This window comes from Phyllobates terribilis, unplaced genomic scaffold, assembly GCF_046119375.1.
Source record: "Phyllobates terribilis strain yellow unplaced genomic scaffold, ASM4611937v1 Scaffold_6869__1_contigs__length_41448, whole genome shotgun sequence".
NCBI lineage: Eukaryota > Metazoa > Chordata > Amphibia > Anura > Dendrobatidae > Phyllobates > Phyllobates terribilis.
Genome location: NW_027369611.1, coordinates 640 through 14,243, shown reverse-complemented (window position 1 = coordinate 14,243; position 13,604 = coordinate 640). Strand labels below are relative to the sequence as shown.

At 32.9% G+C, this 13,604-nt stretch overlaps 1 protein-coding gene across 1 annotated transcript; it reads right to left on the bottom strand.

Annotated features, from left to right (window-relative positions):
• Positions 1-404: 404 nt before the first annotated feature.
• Positions 405-1,391, bottom strand: LOC141251322 (uncharacterized). The gene is given in 3 exon segments (XM_073670289.1): positions 405-1,056; positions 1,133-1,232; positions 1,235-1,391. Coding segments are annotated over 3 exon segments (909 nt in total).
• Between the last annotated feature and the right edge of the window lie 12,213 nt (positions 1,392-13,604).

Sequence of the window (13,604 nt, the reverse complement as noted above, 5' to 3'; positions counted from 1 at the left end):
GGGATTTAATTGCGTAACAATTCTTCAGTAATACATGCTGATCCTTACAGTGCAGTGTAAATTACAAACAGTACAACCTTTTGTTGTAATCCTCAAATTAATCATAATCGAAAAAACGGTATCATTCTGGTCAATTTATATTCTTCAATACACGTATAGCATAAACCCACCAGTGTGTCCTTACTCGAAGAAGAGTATATCAAAACAGAGGAAACATTAACTATAACTAGTAACATAAACAATTGGATGAATAGATAGATAAACAAATGATGTTCTTTCTTGAACATGAGAAATATACTGGAACTTCCATCTGCAACAAACACACACAAGGCAGGAAACAATACTTTAGTCTTGTATGATAAAAATTCACGATGAAATTTGAAATCCAGAAAGAAGTACATACATCAATTGAGCAGATCTTTCCAGAAGAAATCAGTGGGTCCATCATCAATCACGAGCTTCTCACACCCATCAAAGAACTCGTTATCCAGAAGATTCTGGAAGGATCCATTGTCGGAGTTTGGGTAACTCAAAGTTTCTGCTGAAGATACAGAGACTAATCCAGGAAGCTTATTCTCCACGGGAGCTCGGTGTCCACTGCTACACCCTTGCTCAAAGCTATTCATCTCCATTATCTCCTGTAAATAAGCTCTTTCTTCTTCACTTCCTCCTCCACATGAACCAAAACCAGTGCCCACATTTGCACCAATGAAGTCACTACCAATGGATGTATTGGGATCAGTTACGCTATTGTTTGGGTTTGATGGGGTTGTGTTTAGGATTTGGATAATGTTTTGCATGACTTGAAGTTTGGCCAGCTCAGCTGCACTTGAGTACTGTAGCCTCAAAGCATTCATGTCAGTACTTGCTATGGTTGAATTCATAGGCAAAGATAGAAGATGTGAGAGATTTGATAGAAGGTTGAGATCAGTTCTTGGCCTATGCGTGATCGGGTCAATACCCATTTGAAGCAACTTCTTCCTTAAATGTGTGTTCCAATAGTTCTTCACTTCATTGTCTGTTCTTCCCGCCAGATGAGCTGCAATCCTTGACCACCTATATAAAACGTAAAAATGATTAGTGTAATGCAAAAGTTAGTCATTGCACTATAATAATTTGATCGAAAGCTTACTTGTTGCCAAGAACAGAATGAAGCTTGATGATCATTTGGTCTTCCTCTTCAGAGAACCGGCCTCTTTTGATATCAGGCCTCAGGTAATTAGTCCATCGCATCTGCAGCTTTTACCACAGCGATTAAGCCCGGCTTGTTTAGGTAGTGATGTCCAACTTCCATGGCCATTCTTTTGGATGTAAGAGATGAGCTTATCATCTTCCTCCTGTGTCCATGGACCTTTCTTCAACCCCATGTCATAACTAGGAGACCTCACCATTTTCCTTCTTCAAAAATGGTGTAAAACCCCAGAAACCTATGACCCAGTGAATTGGTAGATTGATTAGATATAGCTAAAGATTGTTTGGATGGGACCTGCAATTGGTGGATATTGGTAAGAGTTTTTTGCATTTATAGTGCTTTGAGGATAGTTTATAAGCTTAAATTCAAATGCTAATGTCACGTTCAACGTGTATTTCAATCTGATACTATTCATTAATACCCTGAAATAAGGCAAAGATATAGGAAGTCAATTGCATAAAACATTTTGTTTGAGAAATGTCCAGGGAGGTGTTTGTGACCTATAGTGTGACAACAAAATCTAGGGTTAGGTATTTTTGAAGTGTCATCATTTAGAATGGGGATGGAAATGTGGAACTTGTACTCTTCAGCCATGTGTGCTATAGCAAATCAAGTTTATTGCTGTTTTTATAAACTATAGATGTGTATTTTGTTTTTAATCTGCTTGTTTGTGTTCGGGTGGCATTGTTGACGTTCACTTCTTCATTTGTATAAACATTGCATTATGAGTTGATTATGTGCATGAGGTTGCATGTATAATCTAGGTGGCTTTGCCATCAAAATCCATGTAAGGACGTCGAAAGAATAAACGATTGTTTCTTACTAGATCTACTCGAATACGTGTTTAAAACAAACTTACATATATGAAAATTACATTAATGTCACTGAAATTAAATTAAAATAAATTGACAATTATCTTATGTAATTGATACTTCTACACCAAAATTATAATAATATTTTGTTTTATACTACATTACTTTCAATTGTCGGTTTCAATAAAAAATATGTTGTTGATTGTTAATTAATGTGATATTTTTGATATCTAAATTTACACAATAATAATTACAGAGTATATGTAATTTGTCTATTATTTTACAGTTACATCAATATTAAGTATGAATTGGATCACGCTTGAGTCATATGCTTTATTCGGGTCAACTTAGGGTCCTATATGTTAAATTGGTATATCTAAAATGCTTAATGATGTTGAGATAGTATCTCACATCGAAAGTTGAGAGATAAAATACCCACTATAAAACCCATGTATTACTTATACGGTTGTCAATTGATTTTAAGATAAAATCTCATTGAGTTTGTATGTTGGGCCGGATTGCGCTTATGCGCGTAAGTGCACGATCCATGTAATTTGACAAAGGATATATGAAAAATATAATTAATTAAAAAAACTTATTATCTGTAATAACTACTTTCTATTATAATAACTCTTAACCTATGTTCTAGGAATATAGATTAGAAAATCAGATATTAAATACTTAAAGTCAAATTCAGATTTAATACAACTAGAGAACGGTCAATGCATGCACTTCCAAGAGAAGCGTGAAACAATTCGGAACACATTATTTGATAAGTAAATTCAGAGTGTAAAGTATGAATCCTCAAACAGTATTGACATATCTAAAAGTTGTGTATTAGGTTGTACTGATTTGTGCACCAAAGAACGTGAGATTGTGCATAGAATGTAATTGAGCTTGTAGATTACGATTTTATTGACTTTGTCGTTGTATTTATTGGGCAATAACAAAACTTTTGTGCATGAAGTTGTGCTAATTTGAACACCAAAGTACATGAAATTGGACATTAAAATTTATTGAATTGTGCATTAATAATTTATCTCAATATATGCCCAATAGACCAGCAGATGTACTATCATATAATTCATCCAAATAAAAATACATATTATTTTAAAATAATTTTATTAAATATAAATACATGTTATTTACCAACTTTTCTTTATTTTATCATATTTATTTCTATAAAATTATTATATTAAAACTACTTTATATTTCTCTAAATATTTTTTACATTTTCAATAACACTTTAATAGAGTTATTTAAGAAAAGAAATTTTTATCTTAATATATATAAATTTGTCTAATTATAAATATTTATATTTGAAAAGAGTATATAAATTATGGTGCATTGATTTTTTGTAATGTCCTGCCAATGCTCTAAATGTAGTAGGTGGGATATCGCAATCAGATTAGATGAGATCAGACCTATTCATGAGTGGGTTTAGGATGAACGCAGGTCAGGTCAAAAAAATTATTTTGTTCATTTATGCGGGTCGGGTCGAACCCGCTCATATTAAATGAGATAATTTCTATGCCCATACCCGTCCATTTTGGCAGGCAAACTGACTAATGGGCTACCCGTTTTACCAGTTTCTATAAAAGATTTTCATGTTTTTATCTAAATAACAAAGTAAGAAACAAAAAGCCTATAAGACAACGAACTAGAAATTTGCAAAGTCTAGAACTAGTGTTGGAAAGTGAGATTTTTTTATTTGTTTGGTAGCGAAAATCAACATGAATTATAAATGTAATCAATAATATTATTAAGTGGGCGATATAATTGAGAAAATTCCTAATGAGTTATGATATACTTACTCTACTTATTTACCATTATTATGTAGCGTAAATATATATTTTTATTGTAAAAAATAATATGGACGGACAAGCCTGCTTACTAGAACATTTTCTAAAACCATGTCCATCCCATTTTAATATGGACGGTCCGGATCTGGCCCGGATGAACGAAATCCATTGTCCAAATCCGCCCATATATTAGGACGGATTGGATGGGCCGGACACACGGACTTGCCCGCTTTTGAGCAAGTCTACTTAGAGATCTAAACGGCTAGACATGCGCCTATAGATTAAAATTAAAGATGTAGTTCATGTGATTATTGAAAGTCGTTCTCCCAAATCCGTGAAAGTCATTAGTTTTGTGTGTGACATTTTTTTACCCTTTCCGGGTCAAAAATTTGAGGGGTCATTAAAGTTTGTTGAAGTTATAAAATAGTCACCAAAGTTTAAAACGTTAAAAATGGTCACTAAACTATGAGAAGTGAACTTCCCTTCATAAATAATGGTCACCAAAAACTAGATAGTGACCATTTTTTTAACAGAGAAGTTCACTTCTGATAATTTAGTGACCATTTTTTAACTTTTTAAACTTTGATGACCATTTTATAATAAATTTTAGTGACCTCTCAAATTTTTAACCATTTCTATATTCCTATATGCGTGACATAAAACCTAGCTAAGGTTTGTCATAGTATCTAAGTTGTTACTTCTACAATATCTAAGAAAATTCTCCTCTGCATGGCCGATGGCCCTATATATAGGCGCGCGATGCATTAGTGTATGAAGGGAAAGCCTAGTGGACAGACTCAGAATTTCGAGAAAGACAGTGCTACATTTATATTAAGTGTAAGAATTTTTTTTACATATTTTACCATGTGGCATAAGATTTTATAAAGTAAAAAGGAATTTATGAGACACTTGTCTTTTAATGATTCATTTAACTTTTGTTTAATGAAAGCATTCAACAACTTTAAAACATTTTATATTATTTTTATGCTTTTATTTTATCATTTTTATTTTTCATAAATTTATAAAATAAAATTGTCTATCTAACAAGCTCCATTATACATATATTTAAGTTACATATATAAATATTATACTTTGTAATTGAAATCAATTTAAAGGTGTTAAAATAATATCAAATTAGTACTATTTTAGTTAGTACAATAATATTAAGAATTAGGTTCGGTTGTTAAAACTTTGCAGCCGAATCTCGCTATCGATAATGAACATAGAATATTAAATTATAATCACAGAGTATGAATTTGCAAACCAACTTAAAATTAAGTGATGAAAAAATGACGAAGTGATAATTTTATATAACTAAAATCTTTTTTTTGGAACATCACTTGTTTACAATGTAATACTTTATGTTCATGTATTGGATAGGGAGGTTCAACTCTAAAACTTTTCGTTTTTTAAGGTTAATTTTAGTAGATACTTCCTCATTATAATATCGGAAAATATATTAAAATCTGTCTCTTACACAATATATAAGTCTAAATTTCGAACTTGGTCAATGAGTAAGACCAGTCGAGTTTGTCATTTTAAACCCGACCGACCGAGATACGATCAACCCGAAAAATGATGGGGTCGAACCCGAAGGACCCGAACCGACCCAAAAAATATTTAAAGTATGATCCGTCCACCCGTCATCCACGGGTGAAACGGGTACACCCATTTATCCACCTAACTTTCTCATTATATTTTTATCACCCATCACCCGTTTCGGGTTTTCATCCGCGAATGTCGAGTCAGGTGGCGGGTGAACTAGTCACATATAGATGATTTTAAACCCTAATTTGCACATAATGCATGTCATTATTATAAAAAAGTAGTTATACGTAATTTATTAATTAAAGATTATAATATTTTTTTAAACATATAATAAGATTATTATGTGATTAAAATAAATTTTATTCCTATTTAACTAAAAAATATACTTGAAAACAACACTCTTGACCCGTTAGGTAAATCCGGCCCGAATTCCATATAATGACATGTGCACCTTTGACCCGAAAATTTTACCATCTGTTCAAATCGAACCCGGTTTGAACCCGATCCTGACACGCATGACCCTTTTAGGATCGAGTTTCGCTCATCGATATTTTCGGGTTGATCATGACTAAGTGTCTCTCTGATAGTGTTTGGGTTGTAAAAAACCATTTGATAATAAAGCTTGATAGATAGATAATTTTTTTTTTTAATTTGTAAAAAATGAAATTATAAAATAAAAATATCGATATAATATAATTAAATTTAAAGTTGTTAAGTGCTTAATTTATCCTTAAAAAATTTGAACTAAGTATAAAGAGACAAGTGTCTCAGTCAAGAGCTTCTCACTAAAACTACATCACACCTTTTCTCTAATAGGTAGAATCTTTTGCCATTTGATATGTTATGTAAAAAATTTTTTTACACTTGGTGTAAATGTAGATTTATCATTTCCAGAACTATACAAATTTTCTGGGAACATTATTTATATTTAATTTGGTGCACATTATAAGCTGTCTTGCACAAAAAAAATTAAAAGCATACCTATTAACTATGACAGTGGATTTTTCCAAGCAATTAACTTAAAAAATAACCAAAAATGTCTTTTCCCCTTTTTTATGATTGGAACTTGGAAGACGATTTTACTTTTTTATTCCGCACCACAATCATTAGATATCATATATATTTCTAACTTTTGTTTAAAGTGTTCTCATATATGTCTGCCCTAATTCTTCAACGTTGTTTTTCACAAAAACAACTCTAATTAGATACGGAGTATTATGTTTTTCTAACATTTGTATAAAGTATTTCATACATGACTGCCCTAATTCTTCAACGATGTTTTTTTTAAATGAAGGCCACAGTCATAATCAAACAAGTCATCATTTTTGTCATGTTATTAAGGGTCCGTTCGGTATCATGACTTACATGTCTTATGTGTCTTATTTCGGAATATAAGTCATACGGTCTTAAATTGTCATAAAAATCGTTCGGTATATCCGTGTCTTATGTGGACTTAAAGGGTCTTATTTAAGTCTTAAATAAGTCCAAATAATCCCAGAAAAATAAGCTTCATATTATAGCTTATGCGACTTATAAGTCTTTTCACTCATATGTCTTATGTTACAATTTGGAGTATTTACACCTGATGCCATTGAAATCATTTTTTTCATTGAATATCATTCGTTCTTTTCATTCTCACTACATTGTTTCTATATTTTTAGGTTATTTATGGGGTATTTTTGGATTATTATTATTTTTAAGATAATTTAAGACACTGAATGCCGAACAGATATTATAATATAAGTCACTAATTTCTATTTCAGACACAACTTATTCCAGACCCCATCTTATTTTGGATAATAAGTTTCAGACACATAAGACCCTATTTCAGACACATACCTATTAAGACACAGGCATGCCGAACGGACCCTAAATCTTAAATAATTAATCATTAAACCTTTTGTTAATACTAAAGTTGGGTAATAAAAAATATTCTCTAAAGTCCAATACTTAATATCTAGCTGAAGTCTCCAACTACTTCTGTTGCATAGTTGATCTTCTCCACCAAAAACAAAATCGTCTTTTTCTTAAAACATCAAGGAAAGCTTAGCTCCAAGCTGAGATCGAGTTTGAATTGATAATACTAACGCATAATCCATACTCCCTTAGTCAGGCTTGTACTTCGCATCAATGTATAAACTTTACCCTATGTTTATAGTTACCCACGAGCAGTGGCGGATCTAAAATTTGAGTTGACTGAGGGCTAAATGATTTACGATAAAAATGTTCCCGACATAGCCGGGGAAAAAAATTTAGGGTATTATTTTAGTGAAAATAGAAAATATATTATTAGGTACACCATAAATTAGTACAAATTGTATTTTATTTTTCGATGATAGATACAATGACAAAACCAACAAATTCATCAATTTTATCGTCCGAAAAAAATACCTAGAAAAAAAGAAAAGCATCGTTCATCTTAAATTTATGAAATTATCGAATCAAATTTATTAAAATAATATATTTATAAAAAGGTTATTCCCGGCGTACCAGAGATTTTTTTTTAGTTATTTATATTAAAAATGTCTATAATATTATTAGGTAGACCATAGATTTGTAAAAATTATTCATTTTTGGAGACAAACACAATGAGAAAAATGAACAAATTTATCAATTTTATCACTTGGAAAAAAAATTAGAGGTCTCTTTTTAGTAAAAATACCTAGAATATTACTCCATATGTCCCATTTTATTTGTCCATATTTCTGTTTCGGGCATACTCTTTTGTTTGTTCACTTTCCATTTATATCACATGCAATCTTACAATAATACCCTTTTCATTACAATTATACCCTTATCAAACAATTAAATTACACATTTTCCTCAACTTTATTTCTCTCACGATAGCTCAACATCATCTTTAACTTACACCATTTTCTCTCCCATAATACTTTCTATATACTTTATTTCCAAGAGGTGGGTTCCGGTGTGAAGTGACCTTATGGTGTGAAATGTGAAGAATGTTGAGCCATTAGATTAGAAAATAGAGGACTGGGGTTAAAAGATGATTTTTTTAATGAATCCACTCGGTGACATTTTTGTAATTAATGGTGAACTTCTTTTTTTTTTACGTTTTCTGGGTGATTTTTTATCTCCTTAAAACTGAACGATTGCGTGTTATATGTGAACATTAGCGTGTTATATGTGTACCCGAGAAACTTCGCACTTCATACCATAAGAGCACTTCACACCGGATCCTTATTCTTATTTCCAATCACCTACTTTAACAATAAATTACACAAGTTTCAATTAATAATCAATTATATAAATCATTTTCTCTTCTTTTTGTCCAATTATTTTAGACTTTCCTTAATTTTCATGTACGGTTATCCATTTGAACAAACAAACCGGGACTACGACGACGACAAAAAAAAAAACACTCGTCCTCACATAGATCTGCCCCTGTCCACGAGCATAGTAATGACTGATAAGTATAGTTATGTAGTATAATATTTTTTTAATCAGAAAACAGGGCCAGACCTTGCGAAATGTAATGTAGTATGATATGTGTGCTATATAAGTTAGACATGCAATGATGCTCCATATGCCTGTAACAATATGCATCATCATGCATGTGTAGTTTGGCGAATGCAAGATTTTACTAGAGAGGGGCTAAATCCTCTTTAATTATAGTAATATCTCCTTCATATGATTAAGATTGTCATTCCTAAAATTCTCATTGTGAAAAAGTTGTTATTTTTGGGGTTTAGATATTACTTTATTATTTATGGGATTTGTTATTTTTATGCAAATTTCATTGTTTGTTGGCCACATTTGAGACGGGTTAGAATAATTACAAAGTTTAAAATAATTATACAAAGTTAGAATGATTTTTGAATTGTTTAATAAGTATGTTAAATAGTAAAAAAAATAATAGATTTTTTTTACAGTAAATCACCCGCTATAAATCCGATTTTGTAGTATAATCGTCCGTTATAATCGACTTTGAATAAAGCAACTCAAACATTAGCTTTTCTTTACCAAACATCACAAAATGTCAGATTCCGTTAACTTTTCTGTTAAAATTAATGAAAAGTTTGCTTTGTCCCAGATAAGTTAAAGTTTTTTTTGTAGTAAACCACCTATTATATACCAAATTTTATAACAAATCACCCGATATATGGACTATAGTGGGTGATTTGTTGCAAAAATTGAGGGGATCAGGCGTTGGTGGTGTTTGGTAAGGAAAAACTAACTTGTAAATGGTTTTATGAAAAGTCAATTGTAGAGGATTGATTGTTATAAAATCGGAATATATAGTGATGGTTTACTACAACAAAACCCGAAATAATACTATAAGTAATAATATTTTTATTTTTAATCTTTGGGAGGGTTATTGTCACCATGGCTTTAGTGTAGCTACATCCCCGGTCGCGAGTGAGTAATGTTTTTTTTAAAAAGCAATACAAATGAATTTTTAAAACGGAATTTCTAAATCATCAGAGCGGATGATCTTTACAAAGTCCAACACCCGTCTCAGGTTCAAATGTAAAGCTGGAAATCGAGAGAGAACAAATTTATTGTTCTGGAAATCAATGAATACTTCTATATCTTCACCATTGCAAGAGCTTTTAGCAATGAAATTTGCAGCCACATTGGATTCTCTGGAAATAAGAGAGGTCCTAAAGTCCAAGAAGCTATCTAAGATCTCTTTGGTGTCTTTGATGACACGGGCAATGTCCCAAGGGACCTTCCATGTTCTACGAAGAGATTGAACGACTGAAGCGTTACCTCCTTCAATAACAAGTTTCCTAAACCCCAAAACATGGGCCGCCCTTGCACCTGCCAGAGCAGCGAGGGCTTCAGCTTGGACCGGTGACGAAACATTAACTAAGTTTTGGTGAGCAGTGATGATATGGCCCTTTGAATCTCTAATAATGTAGCAGATAAAGCTGCCAGACAGTTGACGGCGCCATCCAAATTAAGCTTGATCCAGTCTTCGGGGAGAGGAGACCAACCTTTTCCACGAGAAGGATTACGAGTCCTTGAATGAGAAGAGGGAGCAGCTCCAACATCGCAATTGTATCTCATTTTTTGTTTTCTGGAGTTCCACATTTGAACTGAGAAAGAGCTCTGACAATTAATTTCTCATGTGTCTCTGGGTATTTATATTCTTCCTTGCGGAAAACAAAGTTATCCTGAGTAAACCTAACGTTCCACCAAAGGAAGAGAGAGATTACAATTCGCATTACTTGTCTTAAAATTATAGAGAGACTGTAAAGAGTCGTTATCACTTGGGAGGATAAAGGAGTATCCAAGTCGAGCAGCTAAAATAGAGAACATTGTGATAGTAAAATTGCATTGGAAAAATAGGTGGGTGGTATTCTCACTAGTTTGATTACACAACGGGCATGTGTCAGGAACCTTATGGTAATAACGGTTGAGACGTTCTGTTGTTGGGAGGTTATTTGAGCAAGCTTTCCATAAGAAATCTTTAATTTTTGGAGGAATATCATACTGCCAGATTTTATCATTGAAAATGTTGTTAGAACGAGCTCTCACGGAGTTGAACGCTAATTTTGAAGAGAACATTCCTGATTGATTAGGGAACCAAATAGGTGAATCAAGAACAGGAGTACAAGGAATGTAAATTTTAGCTATATTGAAAACAACGTGCTCAGGAAGGAATTGTCTTAGGGGATCAGTATTCCGTTGTCTTGAATTATTGATAAAATCAGCAACTTTAATGTGAGATAAAGTGGGTGAAAAGTGGTATGTGATGTTAACATGGACGATCCAGTGGTCTTCCCAAAAGGAGATACGAGAGCCATCTCCAACAGATCAAAGGACATTAGAGAAAAAATCAAATTTGATTGAGAGAAGTCTGTTGAATTGCCAGGAATATCATCTAGACAGTTATTTTTAATATATTTCTCATAAATAATAGAGCACCATACAGAATCAGGGTTCGAGAGTAGACGCCACAAAAGTTTCATCTGGAGGGCTTTATTATGTTCAAAGGATAGGCGGATACCAAGACCTCCTTCATTTTTTGGTTTGCAAATCTTGTCCCAACTAATTAGAGAATGAAAGTTCCTATTATAGTTATTCTAAAAGAATCACTTGTGAATTTCATCAAATTCTTCGCAAATGCCTTTTTGGAGCAGAAAATATTGCATGACATGGTTCATTTTAGTAGATAAATTTGATTTGATCAGAGCAGCTCTACCAGCCTGAGAGAGAGAATTTGCCTTCCATCTAAATAATTGATGTTTTAAGTTGTTCTTATATAATTCAAAGGTTTGTTTGCAGATTCTACCATTTACAATGGGGATACCCAGATATTTTTCTAATTTTGTAGTAATGAGGATGTTTATTATGCTACCCAAGTTTTCTGCTGTCTGTTTTGACATATTTTTCGAGAATTGAATGGAGCTTTTGTTATAAGTGATCTTAAGACCACTAATGTTTGAAAAATACTGAAGGAATGAGTTTATATAGTTCATATTTTTAGAATTTGCATCGGCAAAGCTAAGAAACGGAATGACGCTTCCATTTCTAGTGAGCTTTATACCCACGTGTCTACCACTATTTAATGCTTCATTTTGGAGAGATCTAGCAAAAAACTCCATGGATAGGATAAAAAGAAAGGGGGCAATCGGGTCGCCTTGTCGAAGATCCCAGGGAGAAAGCTCGAGTCCAGACTGATTATTTGTAAGTAATGATAGTTTTGAGGTGTTGTTGAATAATAGTGATCCAGTCCTGGGATAACCCAAATGCACGGAGCACTGAAAGGAGGAAGTTCCAGTCTAATTTGTCGTACACTTTTTCCATATCTATTTTGATAGTCATCCACTTGGTAGATTTATAATTATTATTATGGAAAGAGGGAAAGAAATCATGAGCAGCGGGAATGTTTTCATGAATTAATCTTCCTTCCACAAAAGTACTTTGAAATTTGGAGATGAGTTTTGGCATTAGAGGTTTCAATCTATTTAGAAGTAATTCAGATAAAATTTTATAAGAAAAAAATACAGAGGCTAACGGGACGATAGTGATTGATGTTTCTAGGTGTTCAATTTTAGGGATTAAGGCAATGAACGCGTGGTTCCAGTGAGAAAGCATCCTCTTAGAATGGAAGAATCCTTTAATGGCCTCACATAGGGAAGGGCAGATAATGTGCCAGCATTTTTTGTAGAAGTCTATCAGAAAGCCATCCGGACCTGGAGTTTTGTTTGCCGGTTGTTCAAAAACTGCATTTTTGATTTCTTCATTAGTAGGAGCTTTAGTTAGTTGGTAATGTTCGAGTCTGAAATAATGGCCGAGATTATACTTAAAATCCTAACTAGAAAGGGAGCGTGAAATATCATTTGTAAATCTTTGAGAAAGTTCCAGAGTAACTCTACTCGATATTTCCTCTTGGGAAATGAGGAGGGCGCTGTCAGATGGTTGAAATATGAGGATAGCTTGACAAAAAGAGCGGATTTTAGCAATGGAATGGAAATAGCGAGGTATTGTTGTCCGTTTGGTTGAGATAGTTGATTTTGCCTTATTTTTCAAGAGTTTGGTCTGAAAGAAAAGTAAACAATTAAATTTTCTAGAGTGATTCTCAATAAGGATTCTGATGTAATTGTTGTGAGGGTCAGGAAGGAGTTTTTCATATAACCTTTCCAACCGGGATTCAGTTTTTTTTAAGTTGTTCATAGTTATTGTGGGAATTCTTTCTAGCCCGATCCTTAGAGTATTGTTTAAGTGATTTTAGTTTATTAGAGAACCTGAACATATAAGAGCCATTTATTTTATACTTCCAGACTTTGAGGACTAGTTTTTGATAGGAGTTGAAAATCTACCCAAGCAGATTCATAACGAAATGGGAGCTTGATGGAGTTATTAGTTTTGCCTATGGTGATAGAGATGAGACAATGGTCAGATGTTGTGAATAGAAATGTTTGGTCACAGAACTTGAGTGAATATTGTGAAGAGAGTTGTTAATGAGCACCCGATCTAGCCTTTCTAAATATTATTACTTTGAAAATTGTTTTTGCGCCATGTAAAGAGAAACCCGGAAAATTTAGCATCTATGAGGCCAAGGTTTGAAATAAAGTTATTAAGGCGAAGGAACCTTCGCGGGGAAGGGTCAATGCCTCCCGATTTGTCCAAAGGAGAAATTATATCATTTAAATCACCAATTAAGATACAAGGTAAATTGAATCCATTGATATTTTTTCAATATTGTTCCAATATAGGTCTTTTTCTTCTTTCTTAGAAGGGGCATAAATAAAGATAAGGAGAATTTTTTTCATCTTTGTA